The 20,174-nt window shown below is 46.3% G+C and overlaps 3 protein-coding genes across 3 annotated transcripts; 1 reads left to right on the top strand and 2 right to left on the bottom strand.

Annotated features, from left to right (window-relative positions):
• Positions 1–36: 36 nt before the first annotated feature.
• On the bottom strand, positions 37–5,387 carry aip (aryl hydrocarbon receptor interacting protein). Its single transcript, XM_023830732.2, has 7 exons — positions 5,230–5,387; positions 4,074–4,256; positions 3,707–3,895; positions 2,895–3,071; positions 2,248–2,389; positions 1,831–2,069; positions 37–791 (listed from the first exon to the last, which is right to left on the bottom strand). The coding sequence occupies exons 1-7, from the start codon at positions 5,326–5,328 to the stop codon at positions 786–788; spliced, it is 1,035 nt and encodes a 344-aa protein (XP_023686500.1). The 5' UTR covers positions 5,329–5,387; the 3' UTR covers positions 37–785.
• Positions 5,388–10,595: 5,208 nt separating this feature from the next.
• tmem134 (transmembrane protein 134) lies at positions 10,596–13,414 on the bottom strand. Its single transcript, XM_023830719.2, has 8 exons — positions 13,208–13,414; positions 12,492–12,721; positions 12,332–12,399; positions 12,156–12,242; positions 11,560–11,636; positions 11,355–11,399; positions 11,208–11,261; positions 10,596–10,910 (listed from the first exon to the last, which is right to left on the bottom strand). Exons 2-8 carry the CDS (start codon positions 12,675–12,677, stop codon positions 10,828–10,830), a joined length of 600 nt encoding a protein of 199 aa, XP_023686487.1. The 5' UTR covers positions 12,678–12,721; positions 13,208–13,414; the 3' UTR covers positions 10,596–10,827.
• A 536-nt stretch (positions 13,415–13,950) lies between these two features.
• On the top strand, positions 13,951–19,684 carry serping1 (serpin peptidase inhibitor, clade G (C1 inhibitor), member 1). Its single transcript, XM_023830736.2, has 10 exons — positions 13,951–14,209; positions 14,593–14,656; positions 14,748–15,039; positions 15,406–15,705; positions 15,792–16,004; positions 16,108–16,251; positions 16,915–17,118; positions 17,199–17,338; positions 17,557–17,779; positions 19,093–19,684. The coding sequence occupies exons 2-10, from the start codon at positions 14,606–14,608 to the stop codon at positions 19,347–19,349; spliced, it is 1,824 nt and encodes a 607-aa protein (XP_023686504.1). The 5' UTR covers positions 13,951–14,209; positions 14,593–14,605; the 3' UTR covers positions 19,350–19,684.
• The last annotated feature ends 490 nt before the right edge of the window (positions 19,685–20,174 follow it).

Here is a 20,174-nt window from a genome sequence, read left to right as displayed (position 1 = left end):
CATGTCAGTGTTACAAAAAACAGGTATTAGGCAGGAAAGTGTGTATTCTGGGTTTTATTTGGCTTCTTGTGGTAACAACATGGGTATTGCTGGTGAGTAATCCATCAAACATTAAGCGGTTACATGAGATTTTAGAAATTCGATAAGGGTAACAAACACACATGCAGAATAAAGGCTGATTTATACGTAGAATCTATGCTATAGGTAGCTGCATAAACTACGGGCATAAGGCTACAGCTTAGGGCATATGGCTGCCTATGGCGTAGATTCTATGCAGAAGTATATATCAGCCTTGATGGCGGTAGGACAGGAGGAGAAGGTGGGCTGAGCATGTAGAGGTAGCATGTCGCCCTACACCTCAACCCGACAAATTGGATCACAAGCAGCCAATCTGGGGAGAATGACGTGAACAGGGTATGTGACTAAGAACTGGCCTCATAATTCAGTCAGTTAGCATTCTGAACAAAGGGAAAATACTCATCAGGAATTACAAGCTTGGAAGAGAGGCAGAAAGCGCAATATACAGGATGACTAAGAATAGAAAAAAAACAAAACTGATATATTACAGTGAGATGGATACAATAATGTGTCCAGAGCAGTGAAGGGAATTTCATAAAGGCCCCCATTTTGGCTTTGTTGTTGTTGTCGTCATAAATCCAAAAGGTGCCCTCGACGTCATCCTCAGGTCATCTGAAAGCCAAGGTGTCACGCCTGGCACCTTGTAGGGTGTGCTGTGTTCTCTGGACTGCATCTGCCCCCATTCCTCACACCCCTCCTGTCCTCTGTCAGCCCTGAAAGAGGAGAGTGGCAGGGGGCTTTAACAGTGACAATCGCGGCGGCAGCGTGCCCCAAAGATGGGGGAAGACACATGGATTCATGCTGAGCACTTAGGGCCCTGGGTTCGAGGGCTGTGTGTGTGGCTAAGTCTCTGTGCCTGTGATCAGAAGCTCACTGGTTCAAGCCCCAACCTCGGCAAGACAGTCTCATGTCTGTGGGCCCTTGAGCAAGGCCCTTAATCTTCCCCACTCCAGGGCTGGTGCACATTGGTTGATCCCCCCCCATCTGAAGTTCTGTACTCCATCTAAAGCTAAGCAGGTTTGGGCCTGGCCAGAACTTGGATGGGAGACCAATAATAAAAGCTGGGAAGCTGGTAGAAGAGGCGAACAGGTTAGCCCATCCTGTGTGGGTTCCAACGCCATAGTGCACTGCTGTAAAAATGGACCTAGAACCGAGGTCCTGACTCTTAAAGGTCATAAAAGGTCCATGGGCATCTTTTGAAAGAGTAGGGGTGGTATCCTGGTATCCCGATGGACTGGCTAAGGTTGCCCACTGTGCCCCTCCTAATCATCCTCTATGTGTAATTGGTGTAATTTCTCCTGCCTGTACTGTGCGGTGAGCATACTGGCACAGAATGGCTGCTGTTGCATCATCCAAGTGGGTGCTAGATAGTGGTGCTGGCGGAAGTGGCTCCCCACTGGTTCTGTAAAGTGCTTTAGTAGCAGTTGGGTGCTGTGGACCCTGTGTACAACAGTATGAAACGTCGTCCAATCCTGAGCCATCCTCACCATTTCCTCCATGTTCGAACCCATTAATTAATACAGCCACTGTGTCAATCCACTTCGTACAGTGCTTTGGATATATATAAACGAGACTTACTTTCATTAAAACAAAGAATTTATGATAACAGCCAAGGATTTATGATGACATGCACTGCCCCCTTAGTGGCGCGAGCTCGCCAATGACGCGATGCTGCCGGCTGCTCGCCGACTCGCAGAAAGCCAACAGCGAGGACACGAGGACGGCGGCCTCAAGGGGGAGACACACACTTACGCTGGTGGCGGTGGCCGAGCCAGACGAGGTGTTGCTGTAGCTGAAAAGGCTCTTGAAGCGGTTCTTCTCCTCCCTCTGCTTCTCCTTCAAGCGCTCTTCCATCAGCCGCAGCTCCTTCGCCACAGAGGGCTCCAGCGAGGGGTCTAGCTTCACCACCCTGGCGAAATCGGCACGGGCCTGCTCCTCGTTCCACACCGCTGCATGCGCCTTGCCCCGCTTGTAGTAGGCCTTCACATTGTCTGTGGAAGGAGGAGGTGGGACAAGGGCATAAGGCTCCACCCCCACTGTCTAAGTAACAGACCAATCATGTGACAATGCCAGGGTCCACTGCACAACAGTCAAATCAACCAGCCAATGGGAGGACAAGTTCAGCCTCCTCCAACCGCAATACAGGTTAGTGAAATTAGATAAACTCACCCTCATATTTAAACAGTATAGATGAGCAATGGTCCAGAACCTCGTAATACTGCCCAAGCTTTAGCTTGCACTGGCAGTAGTTAAGGAGGAGTGGTGTGATCATATGGTCCAATCGGATCCAGCCGTCATCCCCTGGTCTCTCCTTATTGAATGAGAGGTGCCAAACAACACCGATTCTTTAAAATATCTCACAGGAAACAAGCTTTACAGTAAAACATATGACTATATCACATACAGCCAAGTACTGCACATATCAACTATATATCTGCAACCAGCTCTACTTGTGCTAATTAGACCTGAAGTTCCTCCTGTCTGCTCATGGGAGTTTTACTTAGACAAAAATGTTGAGGACAGACGTAAAAATGATTGGTTATTTCTCTGAACAAATCAGACTGTAGAGGAGGTGTGTCCAATCAAATAGAGGAGGTAGAATCAAGACATTTAATCGGTTCTCTCTCTGAAGCAGAAATTTTTCCTTCTGCCCTCAGAACATTTTGTGTAAGTAATATTCCCATGAGCCTCCGGTCTGCTGCAAAGCTGGGGCTTGAAACATGTTTGTGCATTTTAGTGTTGTGGCCCACCCCCTGGCAACAGAGCAGCTCTACAGCTGGTAGGTAACAGCATGAGACACCAGCCCCATGACTTGCCTTCATCTGCATGTTCTTCAGGCAGGCGATGGCATTGTGGTACTTCTCAGCAGCTGCTGCAATGTCCCCCCGTTTGAAGAGCACGTTGCCCTCCTCGTGAATCTGGGGCACCACCTGCAGCTTCTCCTCATCCGTCATGGCCCAAGTGTCCAACCGGAAAGACCCAGGTGGAAGGACCTAAGCAACAGAGATGACAGGTGCTGAGGACGGCAGCCCTAGGACAGTGTTTCCTTTATTTTGGCTGGAAACCTGCCAAGAAGAACAAATGGTGCATTCGTTTTTCTCTCGGAACTCGGAAATTCCGAGTTGAGTGATATCACGTCCGACAATCTCCCGTTCGAGCTACCCACATCTCGGAACAAACATGGCTGCCTCCATGAACACGTTGCTGTGTGTTGTTGCTTTATATTTTAGCAGGTTTGGAGTTTTCCAAATGGAGAAATTGGAGAAATGGAGATGTTTCCAAGAGACAAACAAGAAACACGAACCAGTCAAACCACATTAAAAGCTTTATAAAATATTTTAGTACATTCATAGCGATATTCTTTTTTCGATCGGTAAACAAACTACAAACAAACCAAGTCGCCATGTTGAAATTACGTCACAGGGGCAACTCAGGCAACAAAATCTGGTCCGACTTCAATGTCATAAAAGGGGCGTGTTTCCGACGGGAAGTGACGTTTTTCGTGACGTTTCGTGACGTTTTCATCCCAGTTCCGACTTGGAGAGAAATAATCGAACGCACCAAAACTTTCAGCAGCCTCATTCAAAGCATGCGATGCGTAGTTGTGTGTAAAGCCAGCCTCCCTCACCTGCAGGAGTTCCAACGAGAAGACCAGTGGCTGCGGGGTGGCCTGAAGATGGTCCAGGTCCTCGTGCCCCAGAGAATGATGGGAGTGGATCTGAGCCATGCCACAGCAGTGTCTCTGCCACTCCATGGGGTCCTTACCCATACTGATGTTCCTCAGGGACTGGGAGACCAGTGGGTACATGATCGTGTGCTGCAGAGAACCACACAATCAGCACTACAGACTCAGGGCCACATCTGGCACCAGCAGAAGCACAGGAGCTCTTGGGAACCAGCAAACAGGAAGTTGAAGGAGCTCAATCAGCTCAAAGATGTGAGCTAGCGGCAAACTGCAGGACACGAACATACCGCCGACTTGGACAGGCACATACCTTAGTGTCACAGGTGAACTCAGCGATCTCCTCCTCTCTCATGGTGGTCACCACAGTCTCCCACACAGGCAGCTTGAACTTCTTCCCCAGAATGAGCTCCATGGGTTTGCTGCAGCCAGCCATCATGCGCGAGTCATCCAGGAGTTTGCCATCGCACAGACTGGTGCGATAGTGGAACACAACCTGCGGGGTATATGTGGCACATGAGTGGAGAGGGGAAAGAGGGAAACGTGTCCGGTGACACCTATTTGGATACGATCAGCGTTGTCACGTTAACACGACATGGCCATGGGACGGGAGCGAAGGAGCAGTGTTCTCAGGAAATTGCTTTTTCGTGTGCTCGTTCGTAATATAAGGTATGTCTCCATTTTAACGATTAAGTCGGAAAAGCTGCACCTATACATAACCAAAATATCTTCAAGAAAACGAGGTTTGTGCAACTGTCGATTTACAACAGCTAATGAAAAAGACTGCTGCGACTGGGTCAACTAATTTTCCAACTAGGCATGACAGCAAACAAAAAAAAAAACACTAACATCACCACCATATACCCACGTTATTTACTCAAATATATGTTCCCCCACAAGAAAATCTAATCTATATCGGATGTTGGGAAAAGAATAAGAATTTCGCTTGGAGGCAAGAACCACCCCGGAAGTTTACAGCCATCTCACAGTGTACGCTGACTGGCTATTGGAGTGCAAGTCTCCTGGAGAATCCAATTAGAGCGCTATTCTGATACTGACTGCCATCGCTTGGCACCAATGAGCATGCAGAGAGCAACGACGGAACGTTAATTTTTACTTGACGTATTCATAGACCAATAGCTCCACAGAACGAAGGATCTCGCCAATCATAAGAGAGAAAAACATGAATCTAGATTGGTACCGCCATCTTTTTAGGAGTAAAATTAAGTGATGCGTATAACGTGCATTAACAAAAAGATCAAATGAAATATAGTCTAGTGGTGCAATAAGACTAACAAATACTGTCTGCTAAAGTCTGACTTTCGCAATTTGAAAACAATAAAAACGTTACAGGAAGCTGCGCCTTGTCTGTCTGACGCCCTGCCTTTACGGCTATAGTTAGCTATAACAAAGAATCACTTCCCCGTAGATCTGCAGCGGCGCTTTTTACTTAAGTGCAGCTCTCTTACCTTGGTTCCATCAGGAAATGTAGACAGGTCCCCTTTACCAGGACTAATGACTCGTTTTTGGATTCCTAGCTTGCTCAGTTTAAGAGCGACTTCCTCCATCCCTGTTTGCACTGAATATGCATACGCTCGGGAAGGTTCGGGAAAATCGAAAAAGATCGGATGAGATCGGGGAACAATCGAGAATGTTCGGACAAAGATCGGAAACTTTCGCACAGGGCTAGATCCGTCGTGCTTTGAAAAAATACGAAGCAACACTTATGGTCGCTTATGGCAAGCCGTTTTAACATTTAATCGCTAGACTGGATGTGTATTGCAGATATCCGTAATTCAATTCTTCCTAGTCAAAAAGAGCATTTCAGATATCCACAATGACATTCTTCCTATCCACAATTCAGATAGCCTATCCACAACGTCATTCTTTCTAGGAGAAATTTCGTCACTTTTGCCATTCATGTCAATTGGGCTTTTATGGCAAGCCGTTTTAACATTTAATGGCTAGACTGGATATGTATTGCAGATATGTATTGCAGATATCCGTAATTCAATTCTTCCTAGTCAAAAAGAGCATTTCAGATATCCACAATGACATTCTTCCTAGGAGAAATTACGTCGCTTTTGCCATTCATGTCTATTGGGCTTAGAATTTCAGATATCCACAATTACATTTCAGATATCTTGAATTAACATTCTGGATATCCGAAATTGAATTCTTACTAGGAAAAACTCCTATTTCAGATATCTACAATGCAATTGTTACTAGTCATAATATTAATTTCAGATATCCGAAAGGATACCACCATTTTAGATATTCATAATGTCCATTTCAAATATCCAAAATACATTGTGACTAGCAAAAATGTCTTTACGGATATCCAGAATTCATATTATGACTAGCTTTCAATTTCAGATATCCAGAATTAACATTCTGGATATCCGAAATTGAATTCTTGATAGGAGAAATGACGCGTCTTCCGCCAGTATGTTTCCCTGTCATCGTCATTTCAGATATCTAGAATGGCGGTGCGACGTACATCCGGTAAAAATATATATAAAAATATAAACCAGCTAAATTATTGATGCCATCCATACTGTTGCTATGACAGTTCTCTATAAACTTCTTATTACAAATAAATTAATAAACTACATACGTTTTAATAGAAAGCTAATAACTTGCACGGTAAAATATAAAACGTTATTTGTTTCGTCCGCCTCACGTTGCTGAATATATAGTTTTTGCTGTTAATGCAGCAGAACAGAAAGTAATCAGCATGATATGTTTAGCTCATCTGCACTGTTCAGCACAAATACAGACTCCAGTGCAATTAAATCAGTATTAGCCGGGTTTACTAGTTTTGCTCCAGTTTCATTTTTGATTTGGGTCAGACAGACAGACAGATAGCGCAAGGGGCGTCTTGAGGGGCTGTCAGCTGTTCGCAGTCAGTGCATGGGACGGTCATTCATTCTCAAAATGCGCATAATTTTGACCAGAGCATGTAAGTGGAGCTCATCGCTCACGGACACTCACAGCCGCTTCGCTCATTATCGCCCCCCTCTCGGGTCCCCGCTCCAACGAAATCGCTTACCGCTGTCTCCAATAACGAAAGTTTTAGCCTTAACTTTAGCCTGGCATCAAAATAAATGAGCAGTCAAATCCACGTTTAAGTAGAAATGGTTTATTTCTGGGTCAGTCATGCTTCAGACACAGGGTGTGAGCTGGTCTGGTACATCTCCGGTACACGAAAGTGGAGCGAGGTGACGCTAATTGTGGAAGGTCAATGGACCCATTTTGTGTTAAAACGGCGTCCTATCTACTCGTCAACAGATATCCACAATACAATTGTAGATATCTGCAATTGCATTGTTCCTAGGCGTAATTCTAATTGTAGATATCTGCAATTGTATTTTTACTAGTCATAATATAAATTGTGGATATCTGTAATGACATTTTTACTATCCACAATGTATTTTTGGATATTCAAAATTACATTATATATAACCGAAATGTTTTTTTCCTTTAGGATATCTGAAATTAAAATTATGACTAGTAACAATTGGATTGTAGATATCTGAAATGGGAGTTTTTCCTAGTAAGAATTGAATTGAAATTGAGAGCCCAATAGACATGAATGGCAAAAGTGACGTAATTTCTCCTAGGAAGAATGACGTTGTGGATATCTGAAATGACAATTGTGGATAGGAAGAATGTCATTGTGGATATCTGAAATGCTCTTTTTGACTAGGAAGAATTGAATTACGGATATCTGCAATACACATCCAGTCTAGCAATTAAATGTCAAAATGGCCAATTATACTTTGTAAAGATTTAAATATATCTTAAATAGAATTGTGACTAGGAGAAATAAAGTTTTAGATATCTTGAAATACATTTTCTACTAGTAAGAATGCAATTGTGGATATCCGTAATTGCCATTCTGAGTAGTAGGAATATAATTTTGACTAGGAGAAATGATATTATGTATATCTAAAATGTAATTACGGATAGGAGTGTGACTTGATTAAATGTTAAAACGGCTTGCCGTAGTCGCTTCTCATCTGCTTCTTAAAGCTCACTTAAAATGCTGTATACAAGCAACTGTGACTGCTACTCGTGGTCACTGTAACTGTAGTGGCATATTTTCCATTCTTATTTTAAAATTTACCATCCAATTTAAGGACTCAACCACAATAATGTCTACCTTGCCTGTTAACTTATCACGTATCATGAATGCTCCTGGTGCCCACTATACACCCCCCATAACTATACCTACGAAACTGCTTCAAACCTAAAAACTCCTATTAAGCCACATCTTAGAAGACTGCAGAGGGCAGTCAGGACTGCTGCGAGAATCATTGGAACATCCCTCCCCACTCTCCAAGATCTGTACTTATCCAGAGTGAGCAAAAGGGCTAAGAAAATCACCCTGGACCCCTCACACCCAGCACACTCCCTCTTTAACCTGCTGCCATCTGGTCGACGCTACAGAGCACTTAGCACCAAAACGACCAGACACAGGAACAGTTTCTTCCCCCAGGCAGTCCATGTCATGAACACTTAACAATGTCATGTACACTTAACAATACACGTGGTACACACAACACTAAAATAAATTATTTATTTAACGCACACGCTTATTTATTTTTCATATTTGCACATATCAACATACCTATACAAACACATCATACTGGAATGTCTTCTTGCTATTTTGCACACTACTTTGTATATCTTTGTATATCTGTATATAACTCTTTTTATTACCTGTGTCTTGTCTTGTCACTGTCATTCTGTTGCACTGTAGAGTTCTGTCACTACAACAAATTCCTCGTATGTGTCAACATACCTGGCAATAAAGCTTATTCTTATTCTTCTTATCTTTCCTATGCCCCTCACCTGGGTGTTACTCCTGTGCAGGTGAATCCCCAGGCCAACAGTGATTGCTTATCCTTAGAGGCCCGAAGACTTAATCCAAACACTCAGGCAGTTAACCCTGGACCCTATAACTGTATTTCTCCCCTCTCAGATACACCATTCTTATGCCCCCTAATGAAGGCACCTGCTATAGCAGTTGACGTTTGCTATAGCAGTTGACGTTAGCTGTCGGACATGACAGCGTCGGGAGAGTGTGGGCCAAGCTTCCTCTCACTCAGCAGTTATGAGGAATGCTGGTCAGAGAGGAAGGGCCTGTATTCACGGCAAGGTTGCACTTACTGTTTCCATCCATCCATTTTCCGTAACTGCTTGTCCTATTCAGGGTGACAGGGGCTCCGGAGCCAGTCCCGGAAACAATGGGCGCAAACAGGGTACATGCCAGGGTGGGGTACCAACCCCAATGCAGGGCACACACTCCACCTCAGAAAATTAAAACTAAGCTAAAACTGTCTTCAAAACAAGATTATCTTACCCCACTGGTATCACTTCAGTGAAGATAATGACAAAACGATCCTGAGGCTACATTTACATCTAAGATAAATGTCAGTTTTTGAGTGCATTTCAAATTGAATTCATACATACATACCGGCTACAGTCATGCTTTGCTTATGGGATGAACACATCAGGTCCACATTACTTTGGTTAAAATGACTCATTTACTCAACATTAGATTTTACAGTGCAGAACCGGGGGGGAACCACAACATTGGCTGGCCACATCTGGATGCCGCTGTATTGCCTTATGTATGCCCGCTATAACATATCATTCTTATAAATAACGCCACAGCCAGTCATCGGGGAGCCTCCTGTGAGGAGAAAAATATGCAAATACAGTGGTACCTTGGAACACAAACTTAATTCGTTCCAGAAGGCTGGTCGACTTGCGATTTGGTCAAGGTCGAAGTCGAATTTCCTCATTACAAATAATGTAAAGGAATTTAATCCATTCCAGACTCCCAAATGATTGCCTATTTAAATCTATCTACCTACCTAATGATAAAAAGCATTAACAATTGATATAAAACTAATACACTTGAAGAAACACATATACAAAAGTGATAAACATGAAATAAATGACAAATTGTGGGAACTTTACCTGTATTGAGGTGAGCTGACAGCATATTGGAAGTGGCAGGTGGAGAGGAGGAGGGAAGGAGGGCTTATTGTTTGGAAGGGGAGACGCCTCTCAATCCGTACAAGTTTTAGCTGGTCTGTTTTGGTTTGCTGTCTTCCGAGTTTTCGGTCAAGTTGCGGCTAGATTTTTCTCAACCAACCCATTCGAGGCCCGAATTCCAGTTGAACGCATCTCTACCCATACAAGTTTTAGCAGGAACAGTTGTGTTCCAAGGTGCTGGTCGAGGTACAAATTGGAAAAAATTCTACAGACCCGGTGGAGTTAAGAGGCGTTCCAAACTTCTACTGTATATAAAAATGTGAAAATAAGCAATAATGTGTCTCCCAGTAGGACCTTCCCTGTCAACACCAAGGGCAGAGGCTGGCGTGTAGGGTGGTGCTCTCCAAGTAGGACACCAGGGCAATTTTAAAAGTCCATCCATCCATCCATCCATCCATTTTCCAAGCCGCTTATCCTTCTGGGTTGCGGGGGGTCCAGAGCCTATCCCGGAAGCTGCAGGAACGAGGCGGGGAACAACCCAGGCTGGGGAGCCACAAGGCACACTCACACACCATTCACTCACACATGCACACCTATGGGCGATTTTATTTTTTAGTAACTCCAATTAGCCTCAGCATGTCTTTGGACTGTGGGGGGAAACCGTAGTACCCGGAGGAAACCCCACGACGACACGGGGGGAACATGCAAACTCCACACACATGTAACCCAGGCGGAGACTCGAACCCGGGTCCCAGAGGTGTGGGGCAACAGTGCTACCGCACCACCATTCCGCCCCCCATTTTAAAAGTAATAATATATATATATATATATATAAACAGATTTATTGTAGTGTCACAGTTAATTAAATCACATGAAACAAAATCAAGACAAAGTCCTTTTTTTACACAGTCAAGTCTGGAAGTTCATCAGTTTCAGTGGTCAGGAGTTAGTAGTGGTCAGTACTTACAAGCAGGGAAATGCAGCAAAGGCCAAATTAAATAAACAAAACAGCCCAAAATTCATCCTTTCGCTGTTGCCTCAGAAGTGAGGAAGACAGTTCACTTCTCGAAATATGGCAGATAGAAGAATCTGAAGCCTCGGCGTCCACGCAGAGCACAGGTGATGTAGATCACATGGTACACTGAGCAGAAAAACCACAGCGTCAGGGCAGGACCAGGACACAGAACCAGGACACAGAACCAGGACACAGAACCAGGACACAGAACCAGGACAAAAGGACCATGGCACAGAGGCACAGCACAAAACAATAACAAGTCAAACAAAACAGAATCATTTTCCAAACCCGTTTGTAAAGCCGAACGTTTACTGCTAATTAACGGGCTCTTATTAACTGGACATTTGTTTTCAGACTGAATGCCTTGGCAGTCTGGCCAGAACTAAACAGAAACTGTAGTAAAAACAAAATAAAACATCATACCTCCTGGAATAAACAGCAGAAATCCAGGCACAAAAAATATGGCACTGGAGACACCTGGGAAGAATTGGAAAGGTCAAAGGTCAGGGAGCAGCCACTCCTTCAAAAATCAGAAGTCAGCACTCTGGCGTACAAGAGAGCGAGCCCCACCTGCATGTGGATTCAGCTGTATGACAATGCCTGTGAAAATGAGGGCTGGGGGGGAGGGTAGACGGAGAGGGAACAGTAAACCAGACTTTGCAGGACTGATTCTGGCTCACACATGATGTTTAACTGCACAACCATGCCTCCACACAGCGGCATAATGCACATAATGCAACCAACGTGGTGGTGACAGCGATATGGAGACACTCACCCACTCCAATGATGAGCAGTAGGAAGGAGGCCAGAACCACTCTCCTGTTCTTCTTCACAAGAGGATGAGAGGTCCAGCTGAGGAGGAGGGGGACAGGGAGAGAACAGCAAGCTGTTTGGCATTTTTATCCAAGCAGCAAGGCTCACAGCAGGGCTCACAGACACAGCAAGACTGACAGTGTGGCTCACAGACACAGCGGGACTCGCAGTGTGGCTCACAGACACAGCGGGACTCGCAGTAGGGCTTGTAGACACGTTAAGGCCTGTAGACGCAACAGGACTCACAGCGGGTCTCACAGACAGCATGACTCCTAGACGTGGAGGGGCTCACAGATGCAGAGTAACTCGCAGGGGGGCTCACAGACTGTGGCTCACAGATGCAGCGAGACTTGCAATGGGGCTCACAGACAGCAGGACACGCAGACACAGAGGGGCTCACAGACATGAAGGGATTTGTAGACGCAGTGGGACTCGCAACTGGGCTTGCAGCCGTGGTGGGGCTCACAGACTCACACTCGACAGCTCACTAATGTCACTATGAGCGGACGATTCTCCGCATCACCCTGAGGTGACACAGATGCTGCAAGTGATGTTTACCTGCAGCAGTGGGCGGAGAGCTGGGTGACAGAACTCAAGGTGCTGAAGGACCACTGGGAGCTGCAGTAGGACAGCGTGGCGGGATCACTGGGGACGGGGGCAGAGACGGGAACACGTTACACAGGAAAGGAAGGCTGCTCCCTGTTCCCCCACCCCCCAGACTCTCACTCACAGACCTGATCTTGAAGAAGTTATTGAAAGATGAATTGCCGTTACTGCCCAGGGCATCCTCGTTCTCCAAGTTCTGGGGAGGAGATGGAGAGGATGGGGTTAAATTGCCCTATCAGACACCAAACCTACACAGGAAGATGTGCGCCAATGAGGACGGGCAGCCACCTGGTACTTCAGGGAGCTGTGGTCGGGGGTGCCCGCCACAGCAACAGGGAGACCCTGAGGTTTGGAGAAGGACAGGGGGCCAAAGCTCATGGAGCCGCCGTCTCCTGCTTCTCTATCCTTGTTGTACTCGACTTCGTCCTCTCGCTCCAAGGCAAACGCATCATCGATGCTGAATTCCGTCGTCATGGTGTCAGCCAATCAGAGCCTGCGGGCGTGATGACTGTCAGGCACTGTAGGGGTCACAGCAAACGGTTAGAGTTACAAGCAGGGGCTGGGCTCGAGATTTTGCGCTGCATAAAAGCATTACGGCGTCCCTGGTGAAATCCTTAGTATCCAATCGCATAACATTGTATTGTTTTACACGTTATTCTTTAGTACGTAACATAGAAAGTTGGAATCGCATTACCATTCTCTTGTACAATGTTTATCTAAAAGGGACGTGATCATTCTTATATAACGATCCTGTGTTTCTTCTTCCAAAATCGCTGATCAACGCCGACTGCACCATAACCGAGCCCGACACTAAAAAAGGCTTCAAAGGTGTCACGATCGGAGCACAAATCCCACTTAACGTTGCTGAAACAGGTTATATTTCGAGGCTTATGGTTAAGATAATCAGCCTGTTACCCGCGAACTTCTCAAACTGCTGAGTTTGTGCCTCTCGTACTCTGGGCTAACCTTAGCTACTTTAGCCACTTTATTTACAAACAACTTACTTTCAGCTTTCCGTCCAACTTGAGCGATGTCTCCTTTCATCCGGCTAATCATACTTCGCAGATCATTTTTACAGTGTTTGGTATTGTGCAGCCGTATTTCTTATGATTGCTACAGCCCTGAGTTATAAAGCCTTATCAAACTTTTCTGAAGTTTTTGTTCTGAACTTCCGTCCGTGATTGGCGCTCGGCTGCTCATGCCTGTATTAATGTGCGACTGCTGAAACTAGGCACAACCAATCGAGCGATCGAAATATCCTAATACAAATAGTATTACAAATGGTCGGATTTCATTTTATTTCCTGCTTGTAAAACAAAATCCGTAATTAAATATTAAACAAAATTTTGTTATAAGTTTTTTTTTTCTCAAAAAGCGTAATTAAAAAATTTCCGTGCTATTACGTTTACAGAAATTGCTTCGGCAATCCATAGAAGACAGATTACTGTGCTATATCTGTATAGAAAAAAACCTGTTTTTCCTCCAATAATGACACATACATGCTGTACTGATTCTGTACTGCATTGGTATAATTATGTTTGTCGCATAAGAACATGATTACACGATTAATAAACATATCATGACATCAGATTTGTGTTTTCAGCTTATTGTGGTGAATTATGATTTATTGTTTCAAAAAGATCTGCATCTGCATCATATGTAGGAAACAATATATATTACGTTCAAGTTAAGATGATTTAATGGCTTATAAGAATAGCAAAGACAAATTTATTCTGGGTCTGTTATACCTTCAGAATTACTGGAACAAGTCAAAACAGCCCTTTGAAATTGGCAGCTGGATCAGAAGAGTTACTAATTGCCAAACAGCAGCCTCATGATTTTCAGTAAATCAGCTTGGACGTGTCCCATGTAAACAGGCACCATGTCAATGTCAACACCAAACAGATTAATGATTTGTCTAGGCGGACGTCGGCCTCAGTGTAGGGCAAGGACAGACGGACAGACGGACGGACAGGCTCCAGAGAGGCTCTGCTTGGTCTTCCAAGGTGAGAACTGTGAGACTTGACAGACGCACTGCTGGTGGCAGCAGTGACCATGGCGGTGTTGTGGTCTACGGGACGCGTCCTGCTCTTAGATTAAGTCTCATCCCTTTCCAGCTATAAATACCAGTAGCAACAAGTGGAAATTAACGCAGATGTTTCTGTGGTGGTATTAAGTACAATAAAACCACAGGTAGTCAGGTGCAGTAAGGAAACAATATTAAATACACATTAAAGCTCATTGCTACCATGCAGATCTATATCAGATCTACATCATTTAGTTGTTTTGTGACTTGATGATTGCCCTCTCTATCTCTCTCTATCTATCTCTGCTGCTCTCTCTCTTTGTTTGTTTCTGTCTGTCTCTCTCCCTCCTCCTCCCCTTTCAGATTCTCGTTCAGGATGTGCGGCCCAGTTGCCCTCCGTATTTCCTCCCTGCTCTTCCTCGCACAGGTAAACACGCCAAAGTCCCCCCTGTTACCCAGCATCTCCTCCAGAGGCTGCTTACGCCCGCTGATGCCTCCTCTGCCTGCGCCACCCCCAGGTCGCTTACCCCATGACACTAAACGTCATGGACGGTTCCACTCTAGCCCTGGACTGTCTCCTGGGCTTCAGCAAGCAGCTTGATGGAAAGCATCACTCCTGGAGCCACAAGCCCCTTTCAGGGGGGGGGCAGAGCCCCTCCCACCCGCCGGAGTTTTACAATCAAACGGACCAACGGCTGCTCCTCACGGAGATCCAAGCAGACCAGGAAGGCACCTACGAGTGTGTGACGGAGGGGGTGGCAGACAATCGGAAGCTGAAACTCAGGGCAGAATTCATCATCTATGTTGTGGGTATGGAGCCTCACACAAGCTAGGCATCAGCTGCTTTAACTGCTTTGGGAATGATCCAGAAGGTGCAGCAACCACATCCTGAAACACATAGCCATATAGAAGTTCAGCGCTTCACACTGATGGAACGCTGCCAACGCCACCATATCTCCCAGTGCTCGGTATCATGACTTAATCATCAGAAATGTCTTTGGTCCTCAGGCGTTTCTGCATGTTGACCTTCACAGTAGGTTAAAGTTATTTGGCAAATTTTAGCCACAAATATCCACTGCTTAGCATCAGATCATCTGCATGTCTGCTTGTGAATTAGCAGGGAATTGTGAGTTTCTGCTCCTGGTATCACTCCACGCACCCCCTCCCCTCCCTCAGGGCACTTGGATCTGGAGCAGGTGGAGGTGTTGGAGGCTGTGGTCGGGGAGGACGTCCAGCTGCCCTGTGCCGCCCCCCCGGACCACATGGTGGGCTGGCGCCGGAAAACCCACAGAGAAAAGGAAGTGTTCCAGGAGCTCAGGGGAGGGGGAGGAGAGGCATCCCCCCTAAGCACACAGCCCAGCAAGAGCGCGACCATGGCGCTGAACAATGTCACAACGGAGGATTCCGGAACGTACCTCTGTTACTGGGACAGAGACGGCAAGGAGCAGCAGCAGAAGGTGGAGCTGCGCGTCGCAGGTCAGTGTGGAGAGTTCTGCAGACGGGGCCTGCATCCCTCGCATGCCACGAGCCAAAGCCCTGATGGTCCACTGCCCTTATTACAGGGCCACCCCCCCCGCGCTGTGCGGCCAAGCAGGACACAACTCTGTGGGAACGCTGCGAAGACACCCCCAGCGGCTCCGGGAGAGGCATTCTGCAGGAGTCCTTCAACAAGTTCGCAGCAGAGCTGTACTCTCTCCTCAGCCAATCGAATCCCTCCGAGAACCTACTCTTCTCACCAGTCAGCATAGCTTGGGCCCTGACTCACATCCTATTGGGTAAGACAGCGAGAGGCTGGCACATTTTTCAGTGCTCAGGGCGAGGTCGCAGGGAGTGAGTGACGCCCCCTGCTGTCCTGAGATGTGTCGCTGCTTCTGCCAGGGGCCCAGGGCTCCACCCACACCTCCTTGGAGACGGCCCTCCGCCTTCCACACCAGACCCCCTGCCTTCACGAGGAGATGAGGAAGATGAGGGAGGTGCTGCTGGGCACTGCTGAGGTGGTGTCACAGATCTACCACAGTCCTGGTACTCGTTAAAGCCCCGTCTGTGCATTTATTCCACTTCTCGGTCAAACTGAGCATCATGAAATTTACAGAAATTTTCCAGCAACTCATCATGATGCGCACTGGTAGTGTGGTTATTTTCTTTCATTTCGATGAAAACTCCAGCTAACAAGGAATGTTCTCAGAACTTTAACCAACGTCATGGGAAAGGTCTTCTCAAAGTTGGCAGAGAACGTTCTTGCTGTAACGCTAATGGAACGTTATTTCCACATTTGACATTTTATCAAAAGTTCTGTCAATGTCAACATGATAACATTATTACCTAAAGATCCTTTTAATTAAATTAATGTTTAAAAATACTGTTTCATAATAAAATTTTGTTTTAAAAAAGTGCTATATGTGTATATTACATACACGCTGTTCAGTCCTGAACCCATGACTTCTGAGGCCTAATGTGACAGTGTTGTCCGCTGTTCTACTATGTACTCAATTTATTTTTGTGTTATTACTCTTAGTTGTAGTGGTGGCATAACATTCTGGCAACATCAGGAAAACTGGACACTTGTTTCCATTCCTTAATAGTAACATTCAGTAAACATTCCTAGAATGAACAGTTGTTAATGGGGATGACGCCTGAGCACCAGGCAGACCTGCTGCTTGACATGCTTTCATTCTCTGGCGACAGAGCTGCAGCTGAATGAGATGTTCAGCAGCCAGTCAGAGAAGTTTTATGGCGTCCTGCCAGAGAAGCTGGGAAACAACAGCAAGCAAAATGTCCAGATGATCAACGACTGGGTGGCAAGAAAGACGAACCAGAAGATTAGGAATCTGGTGGATTACCTTCCTGAGCAGACCCAGCTGGTCTTACTGAGCACCGTGTATTTCATAGGTCAGTGCTGAGGCTCAGACATGCGAGTGCTGCGTCGGGCCTCTCCGCATGCGACTGGACGTGCATGTACTCTGTTACAGGTAAGTGGCAGGTGCAGTTCAGCCAGGCCAAGAAGGAGTCGCATTTCGTCATGGCTTCTGGGGACATGGTCAGCGTGCCTGTGCTGTACAGCCCCAAGTACAAGATGACGTTGTTTTACAGCCCCGAGCTGGAGGCTGAGGTACATGGCAGTCTACTGCAGGGGGCAGGGTTGGGGGTGGGGCTGGATGGGGGACACCCTGGATGGGATCAGAGGCCACTCACACAACACAGAGAGAACATGCAAACTCCACACACACACACACACACACACACACACACACAGCATGCATGTCATAATTATGTACCATTTAATTACTCTGGTTAATCTTTTGGTTCTCTGTTGCCTTTCACCACTAGGTGGCAGCATTCTCCCTTTCTGGCCAGGCCCGTCTGTTTGTGATGCTGCCAGAGGGCATTTCTTCCTCTGACCTGCAGAAGATGGAGAGTAAAATGACTGTGAAGGTCATAAAGAACATAGTTAAAATGGCAACAGAGGAGGCCCCCCAGCTGGTTGAAGTGACCCTACCCATAATTAAGCTGGACATCAACACAGACTTAATGGACCTTCTGGAAAAAATAGGTTTGAGGCTGTCTGTGTTCCCCTGTGTCTATGACTGTGTCTGTGTGTCCCCCCTGTGTCTCTGTCTGTGTCCCCCTGTGTCTATGACTGTGTCTATCTGTCCCCCCTGTGTCTCTGTCTGTGTCCCCAGAGTCTGTGTGTATCCCGTGTCTCTGTGTGTGTCCCCCTGTGTCTTTGTCTGTGTGTGTCCCTGTGTCTCTATTCCTGTCTGTCTCTGCACCTGTCTGTGTGACTGGGCCCCCCTGTGTCTCTGTGTCACTGCCTGTCTGTTTCTGTCCCCCTGTGTCTTTGTCGGTGTGTCCCTGTGTCTCTATGCCTCTCTGTGTCTCTGCACCTGTCTATGTCTCTGTGTCCCCCTGTGTCTCTGCCCGTCTGTTTCTGTCCCCCCGTGTCTTTGTCTGGGTGTGTCCCTGTGTCTCTATGCCTGTCTGTGTCTCTGCACCTGTCTGTGTGTCTGTGTCTCCCTGTGTTTCTGCCTGTCTGTTTCTGTCCCCCTGTGTCTTTGTCGGTGTGTCCCTGTGTCTCTATGCCTCTCTGTGTCTCTGCACCTGTCTATGTCTCTGTGTCCCCCTGTGTCTCTGCCTGTCTGTCTCTGTCCCACTGTGTCTTTGTCGGTGTGTCCCTGTGTCTCTATGCCTCTCTGTGTCTCTGCACCTGTCTATGTCTCTGTGTCCCCCTGTGTCTCTGCCTGTCTGTCTCTGTCCCCCTGTGTCTTTGTCTGGGTGTGTCCCTGTTTCTCTATGCCTGTCTGTGTCTCTGCACCTGTCTATGTCTCTGTGTCCCCCTGTGTCTCTGCCTGTCTGTCTCTGTCCCCCTGTGTCTTTGTCTGGGTGTGTCCCTGTTTCTCTATGCCTGTCTGTGTCTCTGCACCTGTCTGTGTGTCTGTGTCTCCCTGTGTTTCTGCCTGTCTGTCTCTGTCCCCCTGTGTCTTTGTCGGTGTGTCCCTGTGTCTCTATGCCTGTCTGTGTCTCTGCACCTGTCTGTGTCTGTGTCTCCCTGTGTCTCTGCCTGTCTGTCTCTGTCCCCCTGTGTCTTTGTCGGTGTGTCCCTGTGTCTCTATGCCTGTCTGTGTCTCTGCACCTGTCTATGTCTCTGTGTCCCCCTGTGTCTCTGCCTGTCTGTCTCTGTCCCCCTGTGTCTTTGTCGGTGTGTCCCTGTGTCTCTATGCCTGTCTGTGTCTCTGCACCTGTCTGTGTCTCCCTGTGTTTCTGCCTGTCTGTCTCTGTCCCCCTGTGTCCCAGACTGTGTCTGTGTCTCCCCTTGTGACTATGGCTCTGTGGACACATTGTTTACATCCCTGCTCTCTGTCCCAGGCCTGAAGGAGCTCTTTGAAAGCCCCAACCTGTGTGGCCTCTCCTCAGAGGATGTGAACCCCCCCCTTGTGCTGGGGGAGGCAGTTCACCACTCCTTCCTGTCGCTGACGGAGAAAGGCATGGAGGCTGCTGCTGCCACCGCTTTCTCTTACTCCCGGAACTTCCTGTCCTTCTCAGCGCTGCGGCCCTTCAGCTTCCTGCTGTGGAGCGATAAGGCTGCATGCCCCCTGTTCCTGGGGAGGGTCATGAAGCCCTGAAGTGACCAATCAGGGCAGTCACAGGTGGAGTCACAGTGTGAGTCACAGAGCGAGTCACGGAGAGAGTCTAATCACTTTCCTTATGTAGCTGCAGCTAGCAGCAGGAATATACTGAGGATGCCCTATGCTAGAAGAATTGAAAGAGCAAAAGTGAAGTAATTAAAATGAGTAATCAGGTTAAAATGTTAGAAAAAATGTCTTGCATGTGTATTGTTTCGGTGATGACTTTCATTGTATCTCACATAACAGCTTTACAACATTAATAATTTGTAATTATTGTATTGTAATTATTGTATTGCCACCAGCACACACAAATTAAATCACTTTTTAACTGAATAAAATTTCATATGTGTATTTAATATGGGTGCTAACTTTTGACAACATTCTGCATAGCTAAATGGTAAATATGGGATCCATTTCAAAGTGTATGATTTCCTGCATGTAAGTACCAGCCAGTGTTACTGCTGCTGTTTTCAAAGTACTGACAGCTCATGACTTATATAGGATCAACTTAAGTAAATCCGGATGCAAAAAATGCGGACGCACTAGCAAGGCAGCATAAGCCTGTAAGTAAATCCACACTTATTGCATTAATTTAATATTACTAATTCTTTCTTTGGCTTATGTGTCCTGTAAGGTGTCTTGAATGGTTTGGTAAGGTAAACTCCCAAGTTTGCGGAATGGATTACGTACATCAGTCGAGAGCTGCCTGTATTAAAGGCGCAAAGTCAGTATAATTACAGGTGATAAAATGTCCACTTTATACATCTATGGAGGCAACAATATATAGGCTTAACACTTAATAATTGTTGTTTCATTTAACCA

Source organism: Paramormyrops kingsleyae, chromosome 25 (genome assembly GCF_048594095.1).
Source record: "Paramormyrops kingsleyae isolate MSU_618 chromosome 25, PKINGS_0.4, whole genome shotgun sequence".
NCBI lineage: Eukaryota > Metazoa > Chordata > Actinopteri > Osteoglossiformes > Mormyridae > Paramormyrops > Paramormyrops kingsleyae.
This window is presented reverse-complemented; position numbering and strand designations above follow the sequence as displayed.

What these genes read in the sequence shown, in the direction of transcription:
- tmem134 (XM_023830719.2), bottom strand. Translation starts at nt 12,677, where the DNA reads ATGACGACGGAATTCAGCATCGATGATGCGTTTGCCTTGGAGCGAGAG. An exon ending in ACAGCTCCCTGAAGTACCAG is followed by an intron (nt 12,400 to 12,491) that starts GTGGCTGCCCGT and finishes TCTCCTCCCCAG; the next exon opens with AACTTGGAGAACGAGGATGC. An exon ending in ACTGCTCATCATTGGAGTGG is followed by an intron (nt 11,400 to 11,559) that starts GTGAGTGTCTCC and finishes CCTCCCCCCCAG; the next exon opens with CCCTCATTTTCACAGGCATT.
- serping1 (XM_023830736.2), top strand. Translation starts at nt 14,606, where the DNA reads ATGTGCGGCCCAGTTGCCCTCCGTATTTCCTCCCTGCTCTTCCTCGCA. An exon ending in CCTGACTCACATCCTATTGG is followed by an intron (nt 16,005 to 16,107) that starts GTAAGACAGCGA and finishes TGCTTCTGCCAG; the next exon opens with GGGCCCAGGGCTCCACCCAC. An exon ending in GCCCCGAGCTGGAGGCTGAG is followed by an intron (nt 17,339 to 17,556) that starts GTACATGGCAGT and finishes TTTCACCACTAG; the next exon opens with GTGGCAGCATTCTCCCTTTC.
- aip (XM_023830732.2), bottom strand. Translation starts at nt 5,328, where the DNA reads ATGGAGGAAGTCGCTCTTAAACTGAGCAAGCTAGGAATCCAAAAACGA. An exon ending in CATTTCCTGATGGAACCAAG is followed by an intron (nt 4,257 to 5,229) that starts GTAAGAGAGCTG and finishes TATACCCCGCAG; the next exon opens with GTTGTGTTCCACTATCGCAC. An exon ending in TGAAGAACATGCAGATGAAG is followed by an intron (nt 2,390 to 2,894) that starts GCAAGTCATGGG and finishes TCATTCAATAAG; the next exon opens with GAGAGACCAGGGGATGACGG.